This window comes from Ruditapes philippinarum, unplaced genomic scaffold (genome assembly GCF_026571515.1).
Source record: "Ruditapes philippinarum isolate M1 unplaced genomic scaffold, ASM2657151v2 ctg715_1_1_1_1, whole genome shotgun sequence".
Lineage (NCBI taxonomy): Eukaryota > Metazoa > Mollusca > Bivalvia > Venerida > Veneridae > Ruditapes > Ruditapes philippinarum.
In genome coordinates, this window is record NW_026863024.1 from 112,125 (window position 1) to 139,323 (window position 27,199).

The 27,199-nt window shown below is 31.8% G+C and overlaps 3 protein-coding genes across 6 annotated transcripts; 2 read left to right on the top strand and 1 right to left on the bottom strand.

Moving 5' to 3' along the window:
* Positions 1-1,352: 1,352 nt before the first annotated feature.
* Positions 1,353-4,955, top strand: LOC132720917 (uncharacterized). Its single transcript, XM_060705149.1, has 3 exons — positions 1,353-1,640; positions 1,983-2,766; positions 3,990-4,955. The coding sequence occupies exons 1-3, from the start codon at positions 1,372-1,374 to the stop codon at positions 4,512-4,514; spliced, it is 1,578 nt and encodes a 525-aa protein (XP_060561132.1). The 5' UTR covers positions 1,353-1,371; the 3' UTR covers positions 4,515-4,955.
* A 1,511-nt stretch (positions 4,956-6,466) lies between these two features.
* Positions 6,467-14,459, top strand: LOC132720918 (uncharacterized). Of its 4 annotated transcripts, none has more exons than XM_060705151.1 (6): positions 6,467-6,610; positions 10,107-10,220; positions 10,621-10,828; positions 11,349-11,451; positions 11,703-11,844; positions 13,796-14,459. In XM_060705151.1, exons 2-6 carry the CDS (start codon positions 10,110-10,112, stop codon positions 13,868-13,870), a joined length of 639 nt encoding a protein of 212 aa, XP_060561134.1. In that variant the 5' UTR covers positions 6,467-6,610; positions 10,107-10,109; the 3' UTR covers positions 13,871-14,459. The 4 variants fall into 4 exon arrangements, with proteins under 4 accessions (XP_060561134.1, XP_060561136.1, XP_060561133.1 ...); XM_060705153.1 differs by lacking the exon at positions 6,467-6,610 and adding an exon at positions 8,385-8,487; XM_060705150.1 differs by lacking the exon at positions 6,467-6,610 and adding an exon at positions 9,693-9,811.
* Positions 14,460-20,712: 6,253 nt separating this feature from the next.
* LOC132720913 (AP-4 complex subunit sigma-1-like) lies at positions 20,713-26,987 on the bottom strand. The gene is made up of 7 exons (XM_060705146.1): positions 26,878-26,987; positions 26,102-26,283; positions 24,908-24,994; positions 24,256-24,399; positions 23,824-23,835; positions 21,477-21,603; positions 20,713-20,850 (listed from the first exon to the last, which is right to left on the bottom strand). The coding sequence occupies exons 2-6, from the start codon at positions 26,237-26,239 to the stop codon at positions 21,478-21,480; spliced, it is 507 nt and encodes a 168-aa protein (XP_060561129.1). The 5' UTR covers positions 26,240-26,283; positions 26,878-26,987; the 3' UTR covers positions 20,713-20,850; position 21,477.
* Between the last annotated feature and the right edge of the window lie 212 nt (positions 26,988-27,199).

Below are 27,199 nucleotides of genomic sequence, written 5' to 3' on the forward strand. Positions count from 1 at the left end.
TCCACCTGTCAAATATGTAAGATGTCGTTAAATTAAGGAAGTAATTAGGAAAAACTTAGATAAATTTAACTTGCCGAAATAGGTCAACCTTACAAGGCTTTATTTTATAAGTGATTAAATGGGAAATAACTTGATGGTACAGTAATATAACTTGGCAAAATTATGTACTTTGTATTGATAAGTATGGAAAATATGAAGCCATTCATATATATCCAACTTGCTGGTTTTCCATTTTAAAGCGCTGAAAAAGGAGCAATAACTTGGGACAATGGAAGCCATAGTTATGAAATTTGACCAACCTGATTTAAATCAGATCTAAATTACACTCCGCTTATAGATCTGACCGTGACCAAATGTTAAGTCATTTCTGGTGACCTTTCACAAGCCTATCATCGGCGAACATTCACGATGCGGTTTCTAATTTTTATCATGGGAAGAGTAATTCTGAGTAGGTAATTTTCACGACTTCGAAAACCAACATGGCGCTGTCCATATAGCCAACAGATAACCTGAAAAAACAAGTTTGCCCATTAAAAATTGACTCTATTATTTCAAGTTAACCTGTTGGAAATTACTTCAAACTTTTCTTTTCTAACAAAAAATCAACAATTTGTTTAACTTCCACGGATTGGATACTTACCCAGATCATGAACTTTGTTTTGAGTAGTTGGTGTGTAAATTATAAAGCCATCGGTACTGGTAGGACATTCCGCTATTAAGATCTTTTTTAGAAGAACAGAATTTAATCACCTTTATGTCAATTGTTACATGATCCAGAATTAAGACCTCGCTTATCCACTTTTCAGATCTCATTTTTTATTCTTTATTTAAACCCACTTTTCAGACTAACGATGTTAAAGTCAACATCTATCTATCAATCTATCTTGCTCAAAAATTTGATGTTAATATCTGCTTTAGTGCTTTTATGCATGCCACTTAACTTCATAAGGTGTCAAAAACTGTTATTATTAGGCTAGTGTATGAAAGAAAGTGAAAAAGTAAATTTCAGAGTCATCGTGGTTTAATGTTTTTTTCAGTACATATACTTTGTGAAGAGTTAATATGTTACATGACAGGTGAATTGAGTACATCATATAATAATTAATACTTATGTCAGACCATTTAATATCAAATCTCTTCAGAAAATATTTTGCTCTAAACAGATAAAATATCATAACATACTTTTATAATCTTTATGTATTTGTTTGTAAAGAATCCAATTATCAGGAAACGTTAACTTCGGTTTAATCCAACAAAACATCTTAAGCAGCTACTAGTTCATACTAGTTCATGTTCATAAAGTATATAAACAATTATGAGAATATTCAGAAATGACCACCCCGCAATTTAGACCTCTTTGGTCCAGTCCCAATGTTGGTCTTACCGAGGGTTTTTACTGATTTTTTTATAGGTAACTGTCTGAATTTGAGTAGAAACGTTCAAGATACAGTTGATGAAATTAAGTTAGAGGCACGTAATGAGCATACAAAAGGATGGGTCATTCATGCGTACATCAAAGTATTCGATAAATGGTTAAAGCATTTAGGCAGCATAGAGGCAACATTTGAACAGATAGAAGAAGCAATATCAATGTCTATGGATGCACACGAAGCTTTGGAACTAGTTATGTCTATAAAAAGGTATGTATTTTGAATCATTTTTGGATTTAAAGAAATGTCAATACCAAAACAAAAGTGGGAAAAACATACATTGAATTTGCACCAAACAAATACACATATAATAAACGTGGTTAAAACCACGGCTTTATTGAATAACATAAACTAGAAAAAAGACCTATTTAAATCAATTCAGACTTTACGCTTGATAGTTCCTCATCAATTAACGGTTAATAATATACTAATTTAAAGAAAATAGCTTGTAAATTTTAATCCTTTATAACATACATAAATAATATATAACATAAACGTAAAATTAAACACGAAAATTTAAAATTTGTTTCAAAGTATCACATTAATTTTTAGGAATCCGCCAATGACCACAATAACGCCAAAGTTATCACGGTTAGTTTCGGGCAGAGAAACACGCATAATGGGAAGTAATGTTTCAAATACCTTGCAGTACATGGCATTGTATGATGATGACATTCAAGGTACATCGAGAGGGTCGAGAGAAATATATGTAAGATCAAGCCAAAAACAAAGTTACAAAATGGCACATTGTCCTTATTGTTCCGTTTATTCATCAAACGAAGTATCCAATTGTCAGGAAACGTTGACTACAGTTAAGTTGAACAAATCATCTGTAGCAGCTTCTAGTAATTATGATGACAAAACCAGTATTGAACAAGAACGAAATAAAAAACGAAAGAAAGCACAGCTTAAAAGTCAGAGGTGTAAGCAAATTACAACTGAAAAGTATGTCATTGAAAATGCAAAGCAAAATCTGCTTTTAGAATCCATGCCAATTCGTCAAAATGACTATGAACTGTACGTGGATTTTGTTATAGACAATATTTCAAAAGAATGCCATGTTAACAAGAAGGCAGTATTATCCATTACACACGAGGGATTCCGTAAAGTTCACAAAATTAATACAAATGAAAATGAATCATTATTTATTGTTGGAGGCCATGTTGCAATGTGTCTTAGGAAAGAAGTATACGAATATTTAGCTGTTTACGGAAACATTGCAAGACCAAAGCTCCTGACATATCTGAAGACAAAATATCCTGATAATGATAATACCGATTCAGAAACATATTTGTTTTTAACTTTTAAAGGCATGCCAATAATAGGAGAAATCAAGGTATGTATAGTTTTTTAAATAAAATTGTGTCTTTGATAAACCCTAAACTCATTAAAATTCTTATGCATTTAGAGACTCACAGAATAAAGTGTCTGTCATTGTTAAATATACAATATGAGGATTGATGGAGGTAGGGTAGAAATGTGTATTCTGAACACTTTAAAAGTTTCATCATTTATTGCATTTGTAATCATTCTTTCAAACATAGATATATATTTGGAATTTTTTATACTTGACTTTGAATTACTTGAAGTACAAGTGAATAACTTAAGTATCTGGTGTTCTTTTAAGGTAGACCATGGGAAATGCATTACCTCCACTTTGAAGAGTATTCAAATAGGCTAAAATCACTTGCCAACTACATTGAAATTAAGGGGCATGGGTTCAAACCCCAGAAAGGGCCACTTATTTTTCTTTATTTTTTTCTTTTTAACATTATTTATGTATCTCTCTGATCCCTTATGGAGAAAAAATGGTTTGATTTGAATTATATTACTTTTGTAGGTAATTATTTGCTAAATAATGCCAAAATGTATAGCAAATATGATACCAGATATTTTATTATATTTATTAAGTTTAATAAAATAAAAAATACACGGTGAAAGTACTTTATATTTCGCATGATCAATCAATATGCCTTTAAACAAATTTATGCAACTTTGAAAGCAGCCCCTCATTATGGTAAATTTTAGGGATATTTTGAATAAGGCATTTAGATAGGGAAATGGTAAAATTGGGGGTTTAAAGTTGGTGGGGTATGATAACATTTTTTATACATATTAAGAACATTTGTTTAGAAACAAACATTTTGCTTGCGTAATTTGTTACCTGAATGTTATTATTTGTTTCTTAAAAATGAGCAATAAAAACAAAACATTTTCATAATGATGATATTACAGATTATTTAAAGTTTCCTCATTTCTGAAAATAAGCCCTTCTAATGGCAAAGTCTTAGTTCAGAAATATATCCATAACGCATAAACCACACGGTAAATTTTATTTAAATTTTGCATACAGGTGACCTTGAAGACATATAACTGTCCTATGTTGTCAATTTTACAGTTCCTTATGGTGCCCATTACCCATGGTCTACCTTAAATTGCTTATTAATGACCTGGTCACAATTGGGTAATGTTTGTAAGCGTCCTTATCTGTAACCGGCAAATATGGATACAAACAATATGCACATAATTTATAATTATTCACGTCTCCTTTGATTTTAGCGCACCCGAATTAAAGATACAGGTGAAACAAATATTGACAATGCTGAAACAAATGCGACAATCCCTAAACAGGAGTGTCCAACAACGGGTCAGCATGGTCCTTTTATACGAACATGCCTTGATAGTAAAGAGTCTGAAAATGATTTGGAAAACAATATCAGTCCACAAGAAAACGTAACCGAACAGCCATCCCACACCAAGAATAACAAAGAAGATATTAATAATAAAAACGAATCTGATATTTATGAAATAAAAGAGAAAGAAGTGGTACGTGCGAAATCGAACATTGCTGGACATGATAAGGAAATATCAGAGAGCGAGAGCAAACAAGAAATGGTAAGGAATGAAAAAGAAGAGAACAAAATTGAGGACAAATGTTTAGAGGATTTAGATATTCAGAAAGAATTAGAAGATATATGCGAAACATTTTTCCCGACGGGTGAAGAGACATATAGTGTCAAAAACGCAGACAACTTTGCAGATGTGTTACATAATTTCCTGGATCAAGGTCTGAAGACGAAATAAAACAATCATTTGATCTTACAGTTGGTGTGGTTAACAGAAACCAATAACTGACAAACTTAAGCTATTTCATAAGAGACGAAGATATCTTTTTTATTTATACGTTATCATAACGACCCTAAAACAAAATTACAATATCAGCTTCATTTCTAATAATAGAAATAAAAACAGAAGTAAACGTTTTAACATCACAGGCTATCATGCGTGTTATAAGATTTGATAGTCCATTGCAAGTTCTTAAACTTATAAATAAAACTGGATTCATCGAGATACCAGGATTTCTGAAGCTCCCAATAAGTGAATAACAACAATATTATTTTTAAAAAAACTTTCAAACAATTCTTGACTAATAATAAAATGAATGATTAATCATTATACATGTATGATTTACCTTTACCATGCATTATTTATTGAAATTCGGGAGCCCAAAAGCATTGAAAGTGTAAAGGAATACACAAAACATAAAATGCATAGTCCTGACAAGACTGGAAGACATTCCCTATTTAAACTTACGGTTTGCACCTGATTTATTGATAATTTGTGCTGTGGAAAATTATTCATTGACTTGTAATTTATAGGGCAGTGTTTTTAATTGCCTTTATAGTGTTCTCAGAGAAAATTTATAATTAAAAGGGTACTTCTCATGCAGATAAACTTATCAGAAGAATGTCAATCTCATCCCCTTAAAAATGTAATTTCAGTCAGAAGTATGTTCTAACAACGCTGTTCTAGAAACACGACTGTAACATTTCTTTCAATACTCGATGTTCATTATTTGATATCTCAACGATTGTGTGCTTGATGATATTTATCAGATTAACATAAAAGTAATAAGAAATAATTAGTGGATGAAAAACCACTGGTGCCTGACTGTGAGTCCCAACAGCTGCTGTGGCTTGTTTCAGGGGGAGAAGCTAAACTGAAGAGAAGTGGTTTTACCCAGGTGCCCGATTCTGGCTAATGAGGAACCTTATGTCTTCCTCTACAAAGAAAACAGTAACTTAAAATCAAAAAAAAAAAATGGAAGAATTACTAACAAAGTGATTAGTTAAACATGTACGATAAAATTCAATTTATTACATGCTTTTCGATGGTTTATAGAAATATAAATGACGTCACGTTGTATTATCATTGGCGCGCTTTTCATTCAGTATTAAGTTTAATGTCTTTTTAAAACGTTTCTTTGCATATAATAAATAGAAAATTTGTTTAGTTTTGTGTAGGATCGGAAAATATTCCACCTTGTGAACACCAAAAGTTCATGATTCACTCGTGGCTGAGCCACTCGTGAAATATACCTTTTGGTGCTCAATCGTGAAATATATTCCGATCTTACACTGAACTAAACAAATATCCTCTATATATTTTGAGTTGTTAAAAAAGCTGCATATGCAGCCAAGGCCAGGATTCGAACTCGCGACTCGCATTTATAAACTTAAGTGACAATGCTGTAGACCGGTAAACAAAAGAATCGATTTTCTGCAATCTCAACCTATGGGCCCTTGACGTCAATTTTCGAAAAAGGTTTAAAAGAGAAATCTATTAATACATTTATTATGTCAAACAAAATTCATTTACCTTTTATTTTGCATTTGTTCAGTATGAAATGATTTGCATGTATGATATATAAACAATGTAATTTAATTTTTTTTAAATACTTCAACAAAGTATTTATATTCTTTTTATAATTCACTTACTATGACGGAAATGCATGCAAATTGTCTACAGATATTAGCTTTAACAGATATGTAAACTATTTATACACATTTTATCACAAAGCGAATTATGTCACTTAAATGCTATAACACATTGCATAAACTTTACAATACTTTTCAGAGTGGTTATTGAAATGATCATATAGACATTGTACCCATGATCTTAGGTGCCGCTTGAATTATTAAATATGAAGACAGTTGAATTCAATAGAGGATATTAAATTACAAAACAAATACATGTTTATATAATCGAAAATCTTTTGCACGAAGTTTATAATACTCTATTATAAATGTATAGGCCATGCGAAAATTACATAAAGTTAAATCATGGGGAAACTGTTTCTTTAAACTCTTTTAGACGGAAGTTAACGTTCCAAATCTACAGTAAGTAAACTTTTTCTATTCTTTTTAATTTAAGATTTAAGTAAAAAAAAAGGTTTTAAGGGACTACGCTGAGGTGTTTTGAAATGACGAGACTTAAAATAATTTTTCTGACATTAATGTTCCATTTAATGGCGGGTTTAGACCACTAACTTGTGTGCAAAAATTTCACATCATACTTTCACTCCCTTTTTCAAGAATAATTATTCTAATGGTAAAAAATGAGTCAAAATTGAAAAGCGTTGCAAAGCTATACACAAAAATCAAGCTAAGAAAAGTAAAAAATACGATTTTAGATTTATTTTTGATTATTTTTCTTACTTATCTTCTAAACATCTATTTGTCTTAAGTGTCCCTGCTAATCTATGTAAGAATTTGGACCTCAGTTGAGTTCCTCTTACGTATTTTTGTGAAACCAAATAAAAAGGAAATGAAATAAATACTTTAAATTAGATCAAGATGGATAAACGTTATCAACATAATTGCCTCCTTCTTCCATTTAGGTCAAGAAAAGACGATCTAATACTTTGTTTCAAAAAATAAAAAATGACCGAAAAAAAAACGTATTTTAAAAACAAATTGTACACTTTGCATCTTGAATGAAAAGGAAAATATCGGGCTAATGTCCTAGACAAAGATATACTTATGTTACAAGAAGGTCAACCTTCTTTCCACAAAAGAAGGTATCTTCACCATTATTATTTTGATGGTCCCGGAATGGGGCTATGGAATTCCATTCCATACTCCATGTTTATATGCCTGCGTCAAAACTTCCTAAATTGGTTGTAATAATAATCTGAAATATCCAATAGAACACATTTTAACATTCTTTAATGTTCCTTTGTGCTGATTGAAGAGAGATATATATTTTCAAGTCCGAGGTAAATAATAATATTTTTGGATTGAAAACAATATGTATAAGTATTTGAAGATACAAAGATTAGAGATAAAGTTCACATATTTTTTTTCTTTCAGTGCAGTTTTTTTTACATAACGGGATTGGAAAATTTTGAAGATGAATGTTTAATTCATTAGAGATCTTGACCAATAACTTCTTTGCAAAATTGCATATCTCTCTGCAATTCCCGGTTCCTTTTTTAACAACTATGTATAGTTACAGTTGCCGTACATTTTAAAATTTCTTAATTGTATTTTAGAAAGTAATTTAAGCTACCCTAGTTTAGTAAGTTTGTTGCATTAAAATTCTAATTTTCTTATGCTTTTTGAGCTTGCTATTTATCCGTTCACTAATATCACTTTCTTATCATGTGATTAAGGTACTGCGAAAACTTAGGTAAATAAAATTGTTACGATTCCAAAACTGCAACAAGTTATTTTGTTAATTCACGTTTAATAAAACTAGAAAGAATTGCTTTATTTCTGCCAATAATTTCCACAGGTTTATGTTTCATCATTTGTCTCTACAATGACAAAAGAAATACATGTACATGACTTCTACAGGTGGTTTGGAATATGTTTAATATCTTAAAGTGCATTCTATTTCTCAAAATGAAGTCCTACATTTATGATAAGCTATCAATTGACTTGAGTATGAAAAAATAACATAATACTATTATTGGAATCTAACTGAGTTTTAAGTTACAAGAACAATTGTAAGAACAAGGCTATCATATGTACAAATTTGAGTCTCCGGATATCATTTACATATGCATTATATAATGTATATTTACGTACATAAAATTTATAAAATATGATCACAAATACATGAATGATAATTTAAACTAACACGCTATGACACCATTAATAACCTAAACGAAAACAGTATATTTATAAATTATGTACAAAAAAAACAACATAAAGTTAAATCAAAAGATTAAAGGATTGTGTCTTAAATTGGAATTAAATTTGAACAATTTAAAGTAAGTAAAAAATTTTTATTCTTCTAAACCTTTATGATTATTAAGGGAAAAAAGAACGTTTTTCTCTTGAAAGGTACAGTAACCCTGTATGTAAATCCTTTATACACATGTATCAGTTTGACCTTGACTCTCGTATCAAGTAAGTTAGTTCTTAGAAGAAGGTCAATTTGCTTCTCTCAAAAGAAAAAATCTAATTCCAGTAACAGTATGTTCGCAAAGCTTTTCTCAAAATGCGACTTAAACATTCCATTCAATAATCGATGTTTATTATTGTATAAGAAGTGTTTATGATAAAATAGACAGCAATAATATCTCCTAACCCTTAAGCTGCTCGAACAGAAACGGATAAGCCTTTGGCAGCATATAGAGACAGGAAAACTTGCACAATCGCGCAGTCTTACCAGGCGCTATACTGTTAAAGGTTCAGTATTTGTATTTTGTTATAGAATTCGCTTATGCACCCAAAATGCCTCCTAATTTAAAATAGAGTAAATCGATTCAACAAATTTGGCAGATTTAACTATTGACTGCTGGACAATTGTGAAACATAAACTTCAGATTAACATTAAAGAAAGAAGGAATAATTAGTGGATGAAAAATCACTGATCCCTTACTGTTGTATGATGATTGATTACGGACAGGTGCTTTAATTGGCTTGTTTCATGAGAAGAAGCTAATCAGCTAGCTTGCTGAAGAGAAGTGAAGTGGTTTTACTCGGTGTCAGCTTGTGACTGAAATAATATACGGGCGAGGCACCTAATTAATGTCTTCCTCTACACGGAAAATAGAAAGTCCCCGCATCACCTTAACTGTGCCGATGATACTTAAAACCAAAACAAAATAGAAAACAATAGTAGATGAAAAAATAGCTTTTCTCGGTACTCCGCATACGTACGTATGTACTCCAGTTGTAAAGTATTCAGCTTTAAAAATAAGCTGAACAAGGAAAATAGATCTTTTTCATACTTTTTTTGCAATATCAATTATCTCGTCATATCGTATTTGTAACAATTGACACACACACACAAAGAAAGCCGTATGAATTTCAATTCTTCCGGGTAGTAATACATTATCAAGTGTAAAAGTAAATGAATGAAACCTTGAATAATCTATTGTAGTACTACATAGTTTCTTATTTCAATGCACGTATATGTATTGACATTTGTAATTCTTGTTCTGTCTTTACAACTTAACAAAGAAGTGAAGATCTTTGCCTTTACATTTTGTATTTAATTTGCATTGATTTAGAAAAACAATTTATGGAATGGTTAGTTATGCACTAAAAACTGTACTTGGTTTCTTGCCGAAACACAATGGAGTCAATGTAATACATTTGTGATTAGGATTAATTAAATTTATTAATTAACAGGAATTAAAGTGGTAATAATTTTACTTACAGAAGAAGTTATTTTATTATTTACTACCTCTTTCACAAAAAGCGTCTATATTTAAAGTACATTTTCATTTAAAAGTGTATGTACGTATACGTCACACAGTGTGCAGTTTCATCAGCCAAAGTATCAAACACAAGTCAATATATTATTGTTTATTACTTGAGAGTTTATTTATCTTATCGTTAACAATTTCAGCAAATGTAACATATATCTCTTTTCTTTCAGGCAATGTCATTATATCCGATGTGTCATGCTACAATACTGATAGCTGTTATATTGCGTCAAGTTTTGGCTGTTGATGACTGTAACAGCACATACTCCAGTGGGGTCGGTTTACAGGTAATATGAATTTTTTTCTGTAGTTGCTTAGTTAAGAGAACGATGACCTTATTGGTGTTTTAGACTGCCTCTCGGCTTCATAGGACAATGTTTTGTTTTGTTTTTGGTGGGGTGTGTGGTGTTTTTTTTATCTTCAAAATACGCCAGTTCTACTTTTAATTGTCCGGAATCAGGCTTTAAACAACTTTAAAAACTTCACAATCAACTTAAAATGAAAAGAAAATGTTCAAAACAACAACAAAATGAATAAACATACTTTTTATTGAAATGTCTATTTTAGTCATTGCAGATTTTAAGAATTGTTTGTTTGAGCAATTTCGTAGGGGTAATATATAATTTTAAAATTGATGCATACGTTTGATAATAATCATCTGTTTTCGTTTCTTTCACAACATTTTAGTGTTATCCTTGTGGACCTGGTAACATAACGATTGGAGACTGTGTCGAAAATTTAACTCGTGCTGAATGTGAGAAATGCCAGGAAGGAACGTTTCAATCAGAATGTGTTAAACTTACCAACAACGGAACTGTTAGTTGTAAACCCTGCACTGTGTGTGATGTCTATGAAGAAAGCTGCACTTTAATACAAGATGCAGTATGTGAAACAGGTAATAAATAATAACATGTTTTCTTTTGTAATTAGAATTATCACATTAGATCTACATGTAGTTATTCAGCTTATTCTTGTTATCAATAAATGATATATTAACAATCCAAATGAGTACAACTAAACGTCAAGATTATAATACAATTTCTATCAATATATATCATTATAAAGTAAATTGAAACATTTAGATCAAAGAAATATCATATGTTTGTTTCTTTGTTTGTTTTTCTGGATATTTCACGTCGATTTTTTATATCTCGACTGCCGATCCACATTACCGGCTTTACTGGATAACTAACCAGTAATAACCAATTCCTCCGCATGTGCCCGATCCTCTAATTCCACATGATTTATGAAACAGCATTTTTAGACAAATGAGCATTATACTGAATGTCCGAGAGATCAATGGTCACGGAGAAATAACGCCACGTCCAAGGATCGAACCAGCGACCCTAGGTTTACTAATTATTGTGCTAAACGGGCGATAAAAAATATAGCAGTTTCTATTATTGTTTTAACAGGTGGTATTACTACCAAACAACTTATTGCATTGTTGATATTTGGAACAGCAGGTGGACTGTATGTAGTAATGCTTTCCTGTTTAGCGATTGACAAGATATATCGGTAATTTTACAATAATTATGCATCAAAACGTTCTTTAGGGATTCCGTGTATTTTATTTGATATTTGATATTATTAATCAATGAATCGGCTAATTAACATGGTCTTTTTCTATTAATGATCTTTCATCAGTAGTTAATTATCAGTTTGTTTTTGTACAAAACTTAAAGAATGTAAAACGTATTAAGTATTAGCATTGTAAGAATTACCATACTAAGCAAAGTATGAAAGTATGTTCACGAAACTGTTTACAGACGAATGAAACCTAATATATCTGATGGTAAAACTAGAGCGTCACAAGGCAATGCGTATGACCCAGATCAAAGAAATGTTTTTACTGTTGAAACATTTTCCGAAGACAGATCAAGAAGGACAGAAAATATAGGGTTATCAAACGTAAGTAACATCATAAACCATCACGGAAGTAAAGAACCTGAAACAAAGTTGTTTTTTAATCTTAATATGAGCAATGTAAGAATTTTTTCTGATAAAAACAAACCATAAGACGTGAATCTAAGATTATACTCCCGTTATACAGATATTGCACTTTTAAGGCGACCTAAACCGGTATTTTTCTTAAAACAGAGTAACCGTAATATGAACCCCGAATTGTTTTAACAAGCTTGCAAATTTCAGCTGGTCACACCGGTGTCCAGCTTTATGTGTTTTACGTCGTTCATAATGCGCTTTTTATCGTGGTAGGTTGCGACCATTTCATGCATTTCAAACCCACGAGAAATTTTATCTTTTATCATAAAATGTCGCGAGCAACTTACAAACCCGCGAGTTTTTTTTCCGAAATCGTGCAAAATGTCGCGGGGAACGTATGAACCTCGATATTTTACAACAGTTCAGGAACACTTGACTCCAGTGACCGGTATCGTCCATGGTTTAATAACATTTTATCCCTTTTTTGTCCATAAAAGTCAAACAGAATATCCGTTTTGTAGAAATTCTACAAAAAAAATCGAGATGAAAAATCATAGGCCGAGACTTTTTTTTTGTTCCTGAACTACAGTCTCATAAAATAATTAAAGCGGTGAGTAATAGCAATTTGCAGTGGCGACTTTTTTCGCAGAGACATTTCACCGGCATAAAAAGTCGAGGCTTGATGCTTTAGCTCGACTTTTTAAAAGCATCAGAACAAAATGTCGCAGATTAAAATGGCCGCTATTGACTACCTAAAGTAGACATATGTTTGCGTGACTTAGTCTACTATGTTGGCAAAAAAATAAACTCGTAATCTCGACTTTTTACGACAGAAGTGTGTCAGAAAAAAATCAAGAATTTCTATAAGCCGTGAAATTTTATATTATTTTGACATAAAATCTCGTGGATTTAAAAGTTGCCTGCGACATTTCATAACTAATGGTAATGTGTCTGTAGGGCGTTCTAGTACAGGACGCACTGAGAGCGCCGACCTTTGCGCTTGTTTGGTGCATTTCAAAATAGTTGCCGTGACACGGCATCCTGTGGCAAGCAAGGGTCTTCATGGCGGTTTGATTCTTTCGCAACTTGACCCTATGGCGTCCATGGCGTTTCCGTTTCGTACCAGGTCGCCCTAGGAATGCACTAAGGTCGCAAGTCCGATATGATGAGGTTATGTAGAACAAGGATTTTTTTAACAGCTATATTATATATAATCAGATTGATTATACAAAAAGTTCATTGATTACAGCGGCACGTACGCCTTTAGATACGCCAAAAAAAATCAAGAAAAATGTATTAGAGTAAACAGATTCAATAATCAATTAATTATTTACATATTATGTGCAATTTATGACTGATTTTGCAATATTAATCAATAGCATGCTACTGTGTTAATAACTCAGTCAGTGGTATTTATGTATTTTGACCTATTTTTTGGTAATTAACGTGGATTGTAAGTGCTGTTCACAATGTGTAAATTACTTTCTTTGTTAACTTCACGATATTTTACTTTAAAATGCATTTTCAAAATTTTCATGAAAATTAGCATGAATCGGGAGGCAGTAATTTTCAATTTTATTGCAATTAGGCCGTATATGTCTAAATATTAAACATTTGTCTGCAGTTAAATTATTCCAAGCGAGGCGTCAGTTTTGGAACAACATGGGCACATGTTTATATTATGGGATGGCTTTTGTCCACCCTGTTATGATTACAAGAGAGTTTTGTCCACCATGTCCTGCCATTTTGGACGGAGGGCTTATTAACTAAGTAAAGTTTCTTCCCTTTCCTGTCATTAGCAAATTAAACTGATTAGAAGAGGGCTTCCGTCTGATTTCCTTTCGATAATGATGGTTGATAAATCAACGACAATACTAGGCTATATAATACTAATTGATTATTTTTCTAATTTGAATAGATCTACCGTCAGAATTCACCAAATGGCCTTGATAGTGATGAAACAATACCTAAACAAAGGATGGACAGATTGTAACAACAACAACACTTCTATCAAGTTTCTTTGAACATTTCAAAGGGGGTATTCAATTCACCGGCATGATCTCTCCTAGGATTTTTTCTACAGTGTTCCGTTTGGACAATCGTGATTTTTTATTTAGTCTGTACCCGCGATGCACGATGGTACGATGGTGAAAACGCGATGGTACGATGGTGAAAACGCGATGGTACGATGATGAAAACGCTATGGTACGATGGTGAACATCGCGTTTTCACCATCGTGCCATCGCGCTTTCACCGTCGTACCATCGCGTTTTCACCATCGTACAATCGCGTTTTAACCATCGTACCATCGCCATTTCATCATCGTGTCATCGTACCATGGCGTTTTCACCATCGTACCATCGTCCATCGCGGGTAAGGACGAAATAAACAATTACTATTGTCCAAACGGAACACGTATTTATCGTATTTGTATGAAGATGTTACCTTGACGAGAGGTTGTACAGATTTTGTGTGTTGATATAGATTACTATTATTTATATTGTTATTTGTGTGGACATGATACGTGAATGTACACATTGTTTGCAATGAAGGATATAAACAATAATAAAGATATAATGACATATGTGACAAATATTTTTTTTTTCTTTTGTAAAAGATTTTTAGTTCGCAAATATATTTCAGGGCAATTTCATTGCTATACACCCACTATCCATCGACTGGAGATACTTAAAGGTAATTTTTAGAGTGAGTTAAACAAAGATACTTTGGAAAAACTCCGTAAAAAGGATTTTTGTTTCTTCAATATATTTCAAGTTTGAAATAAAGGGACTTCGTGTTAAGCACACATCATTTATCACATAGCCTTTCCGCTTTTGCGACTCCGTACAAAATGGTGACACGGCCGTGCATATATTTTGAAGTGATGTCACTAGCGTTATACACAACTCAATGCAAATCTACGTAAAATCAACAACACACAAACATTATGTCCCAATCCACAAACATCTTGGTATCACATTCTCTAATGATGTCGCATGAAATGAATATCAAACACAAAGCTTGGCAAAGAGTGAACATTTTAAGATCATTCAAATTTACTTTCGATAGAAAATCACTTTTCTTAATTCGCCCAATTCTTTAATACGCGGATGTAGTGTGGGACAATATATCACTGCTGCAGAGGCTGGGGAACTTGAGAACATACAAAAAGAGGCAGCAAGAATTATCACAGGAGTAACACAATTGGTTTGATTTGGTACAAAGAATCTTTTCTTGAGCCTCTTAAAGATCGAAGATTTAAACATAAATTAATTCTTCTTTATAAAATGATACACCCACACTTACAATCACCCCTATTTCTATCGGTTCTTATCACTCCTATTGTTGGAAACACCACCTCTTACAGCCTTCAAAACTCGGATCATTTATGAAATATACATTGCGATACACAGCTTTTTTTCTAATTTTCCTTGGAGATCACTTCCGTCTGACATACAAAATACAAAGTCTATATCGGTTTTTAAGCAAGAACGCGTTAAAAACACCCTCTTTCTACTATATAGATAACAGAGAGACGCACGTCTTCGCATGTAATGTAGCTCACTAAAGGAACATCTGTACTTCAAAGACTTGAGGGTACGAATAACTGTCTCTTACACTGCCTGACTTACATAAACCAAAGAGTCGATCTTCTCAGTAATATCTCACATATCAACCCAATTACTTTAGATACCTTTACTTTTTGGCAATGAATCCTTGGACAACGACACTAACTTATTTATGTTCACACAGGTACAAAATTACATTTCACACACAGGCCGTTTCAAATGATAACTATCCCACTCTCACATGGACTTGACCCTTGCATACACCATTTCCTTTCTTTTTTAAGTTTTTTATCATTTTAAGTTGCTTTATTTTAATAATAACTTCTGAATTGTACATCCTGCTGACTCTTTTAGTCTTATAATCACAATCTTCCAACTCGCAATCTATTTTTTTTTCTTTCCATTTTTTCATTACCTTTTTCTTGAAAATAATATTAAATATTGATTATAACACCATCATAGCAGCTTAGCATGATAGTCAAAAGCGAGGTTTAGCATAAGCTTCAAGCTTTTATCCTGATAAATGACCTGTAAAGTACACATATAAATTTATGTATATACATGTATTGTTGTTTTGTTTTAATTTAGAATCCCTCTATGAGTATTTGTGTACATTTTATATGAAACATTATGTTGGCAATATTGTCTAATGAACATATGCAAAAAAAATATTTACCGAAAATACACTTTCTTTTAAACCGTACCTGTGTAGTTTTTCACGAAGTACATAATATTTAAAATTGCAGACCAAGTGAAAATAGCATAAAGTTAAATTATGGGGGGATGAATCTTTAGACTTTTAGTCGAAAGGAAACGTTCGAAATCTTAAGTAAGTAAACCTTTCTATTCTTATAAAGGTTTGAAACTTTAAATTTGTTTCTCTTAAAATAATTAAAACGTTGCAACGCTTTTCATTCAAATGGGGCTAAGAACAACAGAAAATAAAAAAATTTCTGATTATTTTTCCAACTAATCTTTGTATGAAAAGTCCCACCTAATCTTTGTAAGAAATTCAAATTTTATGTTCCTCAGTGAAGTTTCTTTGATCTTTACTTTAAATTAGCTTTAGGTGGACACACTTAATCAACATATTAGCCTTGATGGCTTTCCAGGTAAACGTACACTTTGTTTCCAAAATAAAGGACAGGGGAAAATACCTATCCATAGATACATATCTATATTTAGCTCCATGACATACCTTTTAAAAATAAATCGCACATTTTGTATCTTAAATGAAAAAAGAATAGAAGAATAAAGCCCTAAACACAATTGTCAAGTAAGTTATTCGTGAAAGAAGGTCAATCTACCATCCGCAAAAAGAAAATATTTTCCCCATCTTTTATATGTTTAATTTCTTTTTTTTCTTCTCTTTTTTAAAAAAAATCTAGGTTAGACAATTTAGTTTTTTTGATATCATGTCTATCAGTAACTTTAAACAATATTCTGTGCTAATTATAATTCTGACTGTTGTAGTCTTAATCAGAACAGTGATTTTATTTATTTTTTTAATAATTTTATCCAATGCCTCATCTGATTTCAGTCATTAACTTAATTTATTTAATTTATCATTTATATGAAATGATATTTTAATTTGTTAAACTGTTATTTCATATATATGTCTATCTTTATATATGTAACTGTGATCTATGTTGTTGCAAAAATAAAATAAATAGTTTCATTTATTTTCATTATTACATGCATTGATGCGAATTGTTTTTGTTCTCAGTTTGTTTTTCCTTACAATTATATAAATGTTGTATTTTTTTCGGTTGGATTTTACTTTGCTCGAACACTACTAAGGCCAGGTTTACTGGTGGGGGAAGACCTCGAGCATTAGTTCAAGCACGAACGAGCACCTGAGTAGCTGGATAGCTACCCCATGAAAGAATCCCAAAGTCCCTCGTGGCATTTTAATCCGCAACGGGGTATACTAATGAAGATAACGTTACAACCGTATAGTCTGCTCCTTTCCTAGAATTTGCTCAACTCCATCAGGGCTTTCAATATTTCAAGGTTTATTTTTTTTCCATATACGAATTTATCTAAATATACTAGTCGAGGATTTTTCTTTAAATGATAGAGTCATCCAATAAACAATAAATAATTATACAAATGCACTTATAATAAAATCACATAATTTATGAAAGATAAACAAACTGAAAGGCATTAAATTGGTAATCGTTATAAAACGCCATTCTTTCCCAGTGAAATTGCCTCTTTTACATTGATTTTTTTTCTAGTTTCTCATCTTAATGACGAAATTAAAATGTTGATTAGTTAGTGAATAAAATGAATGCAATTTTTATAATTACCGAGAACAAGTCATGCTCATTGTGGGACGAACCCTAAATGATGCCAGTATGTTAAATTGGACGTAACGTCAGGTAACAACGTAAATCGACGGGAATAATTAATTTTTAACATTTCAAGTATATTATTGACTATTTGAGGTGGGAAATATGAAAAACATACCTTGAGATTGACTCTAAGCTAGGTCACTTACGTCACCATAAATACTAAAAGTAATACTGCTTTATTCGGGAATAGCAGACATGTGAGATATGACAAAGTATATTATCTCTAGATCTCACGAACGGACTCAATAAACCTAGTTTGCCATTGCATTAAAGTTTTCATTTTCTTATGTTCTTTTTTTCATTGCGATTTTTCCATTCACGATAATCACTGTTTTACATTGTGATCAAGGGACTGCGATAACTCAATATCTTCCTTAGATTAAAATTTGTGACTGCGATAACTCAATATCTTCCTTAGATTAAAATTTGTGACAATCAATTTTCTAAGCCTTGCCTGATAAATTTGTCTTCAAATAACTCGAGTAAGTTGTAAAATTGTTACATTAAATTAGCTTTACTTGGACACAATCAACAAAGTTGCCTTGATGTTTTCCAATTAGGTTAAGAAAAGACGAACGTTCACTTTGTTTTCTAAAATAAATAACCGTGAAAAATACATATCTTTTAAAAATAAATCGCACATTTTGTATCTTGAATGTAAAGGAAAAAAATACAAGAATAATGCTCTAAACCACGGATTTATATTACATTTGTAATATAAATCCGTGTCTAAACTCAATTGTCAAATAAGTTATTCTTGAAAGAAGGTCAATCGACCATCCGCAAAAAGAAAATATTTTCACTTTCTTTACTATGTTGGTCTCGAAGTAGGGCTTTGATATTCTATTCAACACATGCCTACGTTAAAACTTCCGAAGAAAATTTTAAAAATCGACTGTGATAATTTAAGCAGAAATATCCTATAGAACACATTTTAACATTGTTTAATATTCCAGAAAGATTTATGTAAAACACAAGAATAACAATCTCAAGAATAACAATTTTTTTTGGATTGAAAAATATACGAAAATTAGAAGAATCTTATCTATTAAAGGTTAGTGATACCATTTACATAGTTTTTATCTTTCAATATTTGTAGTTTCATTTTTTTATGCATTGATTCAAATTATTTTTTGTCCTCAGTTTATTTTTCCTTATATGTAAATGTTGTAATTTTTTCGCCCAAACACTATTAAGGCCAGGTTTACTGGTGGAGGAAGAACTAGAGCATTAGTTCAGGCACGAACGAGCACCCCGAGTGGCTGGATAGCTACCCCATGAAAGAATCCAAAGTCCCTAGTGGCATTTTAATCCGCAACGGGGTATTACTTATGAAGATAACACTTAAATTTAGTAAGAAATTAATAAAATATCTTTCTTTCAAGTTACAACCGTATTGTCTGCTCCTTCCATAGAATTTGCTCAACTTCATCAGGGCTTTCAATATTTCAAGGTTTTACTTTTTCCATTTACGAATTTATCTTAATATACTGTTGAGGATTTTTCTTTAAATGATAAGTCCATCCAATAAACAGTAAATAATTATACAAATGTTCTTATAATAAAATCACATTGATCGTTATAAAAAGGAATAGTTTGCCAGTGAAATTGCCTCTTGTACATAATTATTTGTTTTAATTTTTCATTTTATTTTTAAAGAAAACGATGATGAACTTAAAATGTTGATTAGTTAGTGAACAAAAATTAATGCCATTTTTATAATTATTGAGAACAATTCATGCTCATTGTGTGACAAACCCAAAATGATGTCAATAGTGGTGCCACTACTTTAAATTGGACGTCACGTCAGATTACAACGTAAATCAACGGGAAATTATTAATTTCTAACATTTTAAGTATATTTTTGACTTTTCTAAAGGGAAAAAGATGCCTTGAGTTTGACTCAAGTATTAACTTTTTCGTTACCATAAGTCTAAAAGAAATGCTGCTTAAGTCGGTACAAGCAGGCGTGTGGGATATGACCGAGTACATTATCTCTCATGAACAGACCTAATAAAACTCAATAAAACCGAGTTTGCCATTCCATTAAAGTTCTCATTTTCTAATGGTTTTTTTACCCTTGCTATTCATCCGTTCACGATTACCACTATTTTAAATTGTGATTAAGGGACTTCGATAACTCATTATCTTCCTTAGATTAAAATTGTGACAATCAATTTTCTAAGCCTTGCCTCGTAAATTTGGCTTCAAAATAACTCGAGTAAGTTGTAAAAGTTTCCACTGTTTCTCATCTTGGAATTATCAAAGAGAAAAGGTTAGTGGTGGTGTTCCCCAATGCAGTTAAAATCAACTGTTTTTCTTTACAGTTAAGTTTTCAAAAACATTGCAATAGTTTTTCATGGCTTTTCAAATAAATAACTGAAGACTTGGTACTAAATCATAAAACTTTTAAATAAGTAATGGCAAGTAGCAATAGCAACAATTCAATATTATGCATGTACACAATAAAAAAGAACACATATTTCACATTTATGTTCTGAAACAGCCACTAATCACATCATCAAGTATTGCCAAAAATCACAGCTTTAATTGAATTCAATTTAAAATATGGTAAAATGTGTTCCACTTCTATAAATAATGGCTACCATTTTAATGTAAAGTTCGTTATTTTAAATCGCAAAAGTTTGTGATTTATGGAATTGTAAATACAACACTTAATAACACAACTTTTTACTGGGAACTCTGAGTATAAGTTGTACAACAGCCTAGGCAGCAATCCACCTTTGGTGACCTCATTTATGTATTTATTGAACATATAACTTTTTTTCAATCTTATCAACAGATATATTCTTTATTCACCAAACAACTACATATCAATCCTAGCATAGTATGTGATGTAAGTATCTAGTATTAACAAGTAACTTTCTTCCTGAGATGTCCTGCAGCTTCATAAGTTTGAATTGCAAAAACAAAATGTTCTTTCCTTCCTTCATTGTATATCAGTATACTGCTTTATCCACACTTTATCCATTCTGTACATTGCCAGAAATAAACATTGTGCTACATTTCCATCATCAACAAGAGTTCTACAAAAGATAACATAGATTACAAATTCCAACTTTTATCTCCCTACTGAGAGTTTTTATTTAATTTCTTTCATCTTTATATTTGATCACAATAATTCTACCATCTTGCTTATTATGAACAGTGTATTTAAGTTAAAAGTGCTACTAAGTACATTTTTATGGTAACAAACAATTAAACAATAAAATATTTTTGCTCTTTCCAAAGAAGTATAAAACAATCTGTTTCTGTCTGAAGCATAGTGTGCCTTTAATATTTATAGAATATTTAATATTATGAATAATATTTAAAGCTGCATGCCGCTAGATGAGTCAATATATTCTGAGTAAATTAAACAAGAAAAATGTAATAATATTTTTTGTAGAAAAGTAAAAAGAATTAAGAGTCAATTAATAATTAACTTATAATGTGCGATAAAGGACTGATTTTGCAGTATTAGTCCCCACATTTCTACTGCATTCTGTTGCTTATTTTGACCTCGTTTTGGTAATTAACATGGAATGCAAGTACTGTTTGCAATGTGTAAATAATTTTCTTAGTCCGCTTTACAATAATGTACATTTAGATACATTTTTAAAATCTTTATGAAAATAAGCATGAAGGTGGAGGTGAGCTGCTTTAAAGATACCTTATTTTTTTGCAGACATCAACAGCTGTAATGGAGCTAAGATTCTGGCCTGGCTAGTCTCTGCGATGTAACCATTTAATATCATCTCATCCAATATCATGTACACTTTATCCATATTGCGAATAAACTTTACATTATATGTTAAGAAAAAAGTTTTATTTCATATTTTTAATGGTGGAATGGTAGTTAAATATTTTTTAAAAAATCTTGGGGTCGAGGTTAGAGAAAAATTTCTTAGCTCAAAATCAGATATCAGATATTTGATTGGTCAGGAATGGCCAAAGATTGTATACTGACCAATGAAAATCATGAGATTTGAGACAGAACTCAGAAAACAAGGGGGCCAATGGCCCCAATGCCCTCACCTGAGTACTAAATGCAATTGATATACAAAAGTGAAGTTACCAGGTCTTAAAGATATACAAAACAGGGTTAATTTTTTTGTGTAGGTAAGAACTTGATGTTTTAATACAATACACCAAGAACTTCAAAGTTATGATCAAGGTTAAAGTTTGTGGATGGGAACAGTTTTAACCATATACATATAAGGAAAACCTATGACCCTGGGCCTAGGCCAATTTTGACCCTAGGGCTACAATTTGAACAATTTTGGTAGAGCTATACTACACAATGCTTCATGCCAAATATCTAACCTCTAACCTTTGTCAATTCAGAGAAGGTTTTTTAAGTTTTTACTATATACATATAAGGAAAATCTATGACCCCCGGGCAGGGCCAATTTTGACCCAAGGGCTATAATTTGAACAACTTCAAATGGTAGAGGACCTATAGGAGATATTACATACAATATATCTAAGCTCTAAGCCTTGTACCTTTAGACAAGAAGATTTTTTAAGTTTTTACTATATACATATAAGGAAAACCTATGACCCCCGGGACGGGGCCAATTTTGACCCCAGGGCTATAATTTGAACAACTTTGGTAGAGGACCTATAAGTGATATAATATACCAAACATCAAAGCTCTAGGCCTTGTACTTTCAGACAATAAGATTTTTAAGTTTGCATTTTTTAAACTTCTTTTCTAGCCCTGTGACCTACTTATATGACAGACCTAAAACATTTGAACAACTTTGGTAGGGGACCACCCAAGGATAATTCCTGTAAAGTTTAGTTACTGTGCAGTCATCGGTTTTTGAGGAGATGTTGTTTAAAGAAATTGTTGACGACGGACGGTGGGGGATAACAATAGCTCACCATGCGCACGTTGTGCTCAGGTGAGCTAAAAAGTTTTATAACCTTGAGACATGGTTTAGCACCAATGGCATTAACAATCTATGTAAAACACCAATAGATATGGAAAGCCAAAAACAAACATAGGTGAAGTGCAGCTCAGGCCTTTTAACTACTCGAAACTGATTATTACTTATGACCAGACTGTACAGATAAAATGCTATTTGTAGAACTTTGTCGAATAGTTAACAAAATATTATCTGATTGATTTTCATTGTTGGTGATAAAAACAGATAAGTGAGGTCAGTGATTCTAGGTCATGGCAGTCCCTTTGGACATAAATGTAGATAAAATCATAAGGTAAACTAACAAATCTTTTTGTATTGATAATGAAAATTAAGGCTCTTTCAAATGGTAAAATATTTTAACTGGGATACGGACAAAAGCCCCCCCAGACGAAAGCCCCCCCCTTCTAAAAATGACAAGGTGGACAAAAGCCCCCCCATGAAATTTCCACATAGGACAAAAGCCCCCCCATAAAAAAGTCAAGGTAGGACAAAAGCCCCCTATGGTCCATCAAATTTACATATAGTGTATACCTTAAGTGTACTTAATGACTGTATTTTTTAGTATTTATCACCATATTTGGTAATTTACGTGGATTTTAAGTGCCGATTGTAATGTGTCATTGAGCTACACTCGTAGTCATTAAATTACACTTAAGGTATACACTATATGTAAATTTGATGGACAATGGGGGGGGGGGGGCTTTGTCCTACCTTCACTTTTTTATGGGGGGGCTTTTGTCCTATGTGGAAATTTCATGGGGGGGTCTTTTGTCCACCTTGTCATTTTTAGAAGGGGGGGCCTTTCGTCCGGGGGGGGGGGGGGCTTTTGTCCTACACTCATTTTAACTAATTTTGTGTAAAAACAACAACAACACATGAACTACACCAAGAAAACAGTTGAATGGAAGGGAGATAAGTCTATAAACAGAAAAAAGGAGAAAAATCCATACACAGCCAAAGGGAGATAAATCCACACAAACAGCCAAAGGGAGATAAATCCATAAACAGCCAAAGGGAGATAATAACAGCCATATGCTGTAATACAATTACAGAAATGCAACAATTTTCTTTATGTGAAAAGGATACAATCATCTCTGTCTGAAAATATATGAAAAAAATAATGAAGTTTATAATATAAGCATATTTTTAAATTATAATAGTACAAGATTTCTTTTTTGTTAGAAAAGCACTGGTATTGTTATTACAGTAGAATTTGAAACTTTACTGATTAAAGAAAACCTAAGATCTGTCTCCTGTACCTAGTTAGGTAAAACCAACCTAAGATCTGTCTCCAGTACCTAGTTAGGTAAAACCAACCTAAGAATCTGTCTCCTGTACCTAGTTAGGTAAAACCATCGACCTTTTTTAGTCTAGCAGAATAGCCTTTTTACATGAAAGAATCCAACGTCCCTATTAGAAGTCAAACCTGCTGCAGTACATGCAATATGTTTCCAAATCAGCAATCTTAGCAATTTGCACAGGCTTCGGTCTCGCGAGATATCAATTTTCATACCCTGCTTGTAGTAGCAAAATACAAAAGAAAGCTATTGCAACATTATATACCAAATATACCGAATGTATCATACATACCAGGCTGCCCGAAAAGAACTTGCACAAAGTTTGACAAATATGTCGAAACAGTTCTAAAATAGCCAGCTCATTCTGAAATGGAAACAAAATGTGCATGGAAATGATATTGTTTATGTAGTTTTCAAATACAGGTTAATTTACTTGCTTTTAAATGGCCTGGTTATTTTTCAGTTTTTCAATACAGGTTGTTTTTCTGTTGTTGTTGTTGTTGTTGTTGCTTTTCAATGGGAGTCATGACTTTATGTTTTTCAATGTTAGTCTTTTTTTTTTTTCAATGAAACTTTGAAAGTTAATTTTATGTTGTTTCAATGGAAGTTAACATCTAAATTTTTCAATGAAGGTTAAATTTCTGGGTTCTATGCAATGAAAATATACTGCTTAATTTTTCAATGAAATTTAACTTTCTGGGGTTTTTTTTAATGAAGTTTTTTTCAAATATGGTTTGGTTATTGTGGTTTGATAAGTATCAAATTATAAACACAGCACAATAAAGAACATTAATCAAATTAACATTTTGTTAATGTAAATAAAGAGCTACCTGAGATTTTTTAAGTTAATGAGATATAGTTTAAGTTTTTACCTCATCTGGGGTTATTCCAGCAATGAAAAGAATGCTACTGAACTTTTTGAACACAACTGTATAATCTTCATAATCTAATATATTACTCTGAAAACAACATAAAATAAAAACTAGTACATTTGCAAAGCATCATCACAAGGTTATAATAGGGGTCAATGTAAAAAATGTACATGTATATCCTATGTTTTAACTCTTAACCTACTAAAATTCATATATGAATTTGTTCAGTTTCCATTGCCTCATAAATTTTTGGAAAATCATCATGAAAATTGAAGTTTGTCAACCAACAGTATTAAGACTGGTCAGAATGCATGATGGATCCAGAAGTGGGGGGTATGGGGTAATAACCCCAACCATCCCCAAGCCTGACCCCTTGGAAATTTTTAGCAAAGATTGCACAAAAATTAGTAAAAATCAGCAAAATTTTGACTTGCAAATTTTGACCCCCAGTGGAATATGTATTACCCTTTGGAATTTTGAAACCCTCTTTGGTATAAAAATTTCTGATCTGCATGGCATACAGACTTGGCCTGAATATACAGATCAGCCTGTCTCTATTTAAGATTGTTTACTCTCAATTTCACCAAGATCATGAAAGAATTTAAGCCTTTAAACAAAGTATTTAGTACTTTGACTTACATGTATAATATGTTAGAGATACATCCCTGTGCTTAAGCAAACAATCAGTCACGTGACCTCACAAGGTGTTTTTGTTTAAATCATTCGCTGCATTATCACATGCTTGTTATTTTGGCTTGAGCTTAATAAAGTTTATGTTGTTGTTGTTGTTGCTTCATCATTCAACAAAACAAGAAAGTACACCAGAAAAATAGTATGTACATTCTATCAATGGGACTTTTTATAAGCTTGTAAGGATATATAACTCTAGAGTTAATTCACATTGTTCTCTGGCACTTAAGGGGAGTTATAATCACGGTATAGAACTAAGAAAACGTGTATACATGTAGTTTAAAGCTTAATGATCGATCTGCACAATATTGTTCTGAAGGTCTGAAGTTCAATAAGGCTGCAGTTATGGTTTTTTTTCCATCTTGTGAGAATGGTATGCAGTATGTATCTGACTTTACCTTCCTTATTAATGAGCTGACCAAAAAAAAAAAGAATTTGTGGGAAGCTGCAAGCCAACAAACATTTTTTTAGAGTGGCTTAAAGATTTTTAAGTTTAATATTTACCTGATTATCAGACCTACTAAGACAAAGTTTGGTCACATCAGTCTGTAGCTGTACTCTTTCCTCAGTGGTGTATTGACTATAATATCTGACTAAACGTAGTTTATCCTTTGTGTTTACCACAAATAAGTATTTTATCATCCTGTAGTCTATGTATGTTATGTTTACAGGAAAAGTAGAGTAATCTGAAAAGGGAAAAATAATGTTTGCCCACATTTTGTTGTAATGCAATGTTTAATCAAGAGAATATAATATATATGATTAAAATATTGAGCTGATACTAAAAGGAGACAGTCCATAAACTTGCAATATTAGTTATATCATAACAGCCTCTGAGCTGTATTTGAAAATCATGAAAATAACATAGAAAGTTGTCCCTTGTGGATGTTCTTTTAAGCCTTTTCAATTCTATTGAAAGATCTGCAGTATACTAGCTAATTCAATAACAACAATGACCATGAAAAAAAATCTACCTTTTTTATAACTCTCCTGAACATTTTAAAAAACCTATAAAAAGTTAACAATCAGTTCATGTAGTAACTTAGTTATTCTTCTTGATGATATTACTACACTCCTTAAAATCAATTAAAAGTATGGTTTTAGGACATAGTATTATATTATTCCTAGATTGGATGCATAATATGGGTAGAGTGTCGCTTCATCTGGGCAACTTGGGCCTTGTATTATAATGCAATAATAATGATGCATCCTTATGATATTTTAATTCTTATACCTTAAGTATCTTTATTAAAAATGTGATAGCCAAACCTAGTAATTACCAATAATAAATGTTGTTGTCAAGCATCCAACGCTCTAAACTTTTACACCCATCTCTCTCCCTGCTTAGCTGTCAAGTCTACTTTCTGTTTGTAGGCTTTCTTGATTTTTGTTGTTGAATAATTTAGCAAATTTAATTTTAATCGAGCGTGATATTTTGTACAATTGAAAAGATTTTTTTCATTCTGACATAATAAACAATAAGAAGTTTTTAGAATTGGTCAAATTCATAAATGCGTTTTTTTTTTCACGCCGAAACACAATACAAATAACTTCAAGCGAGCAATACCGAGATAAACATTGTCTCTTCTCCCTTAAATGAAA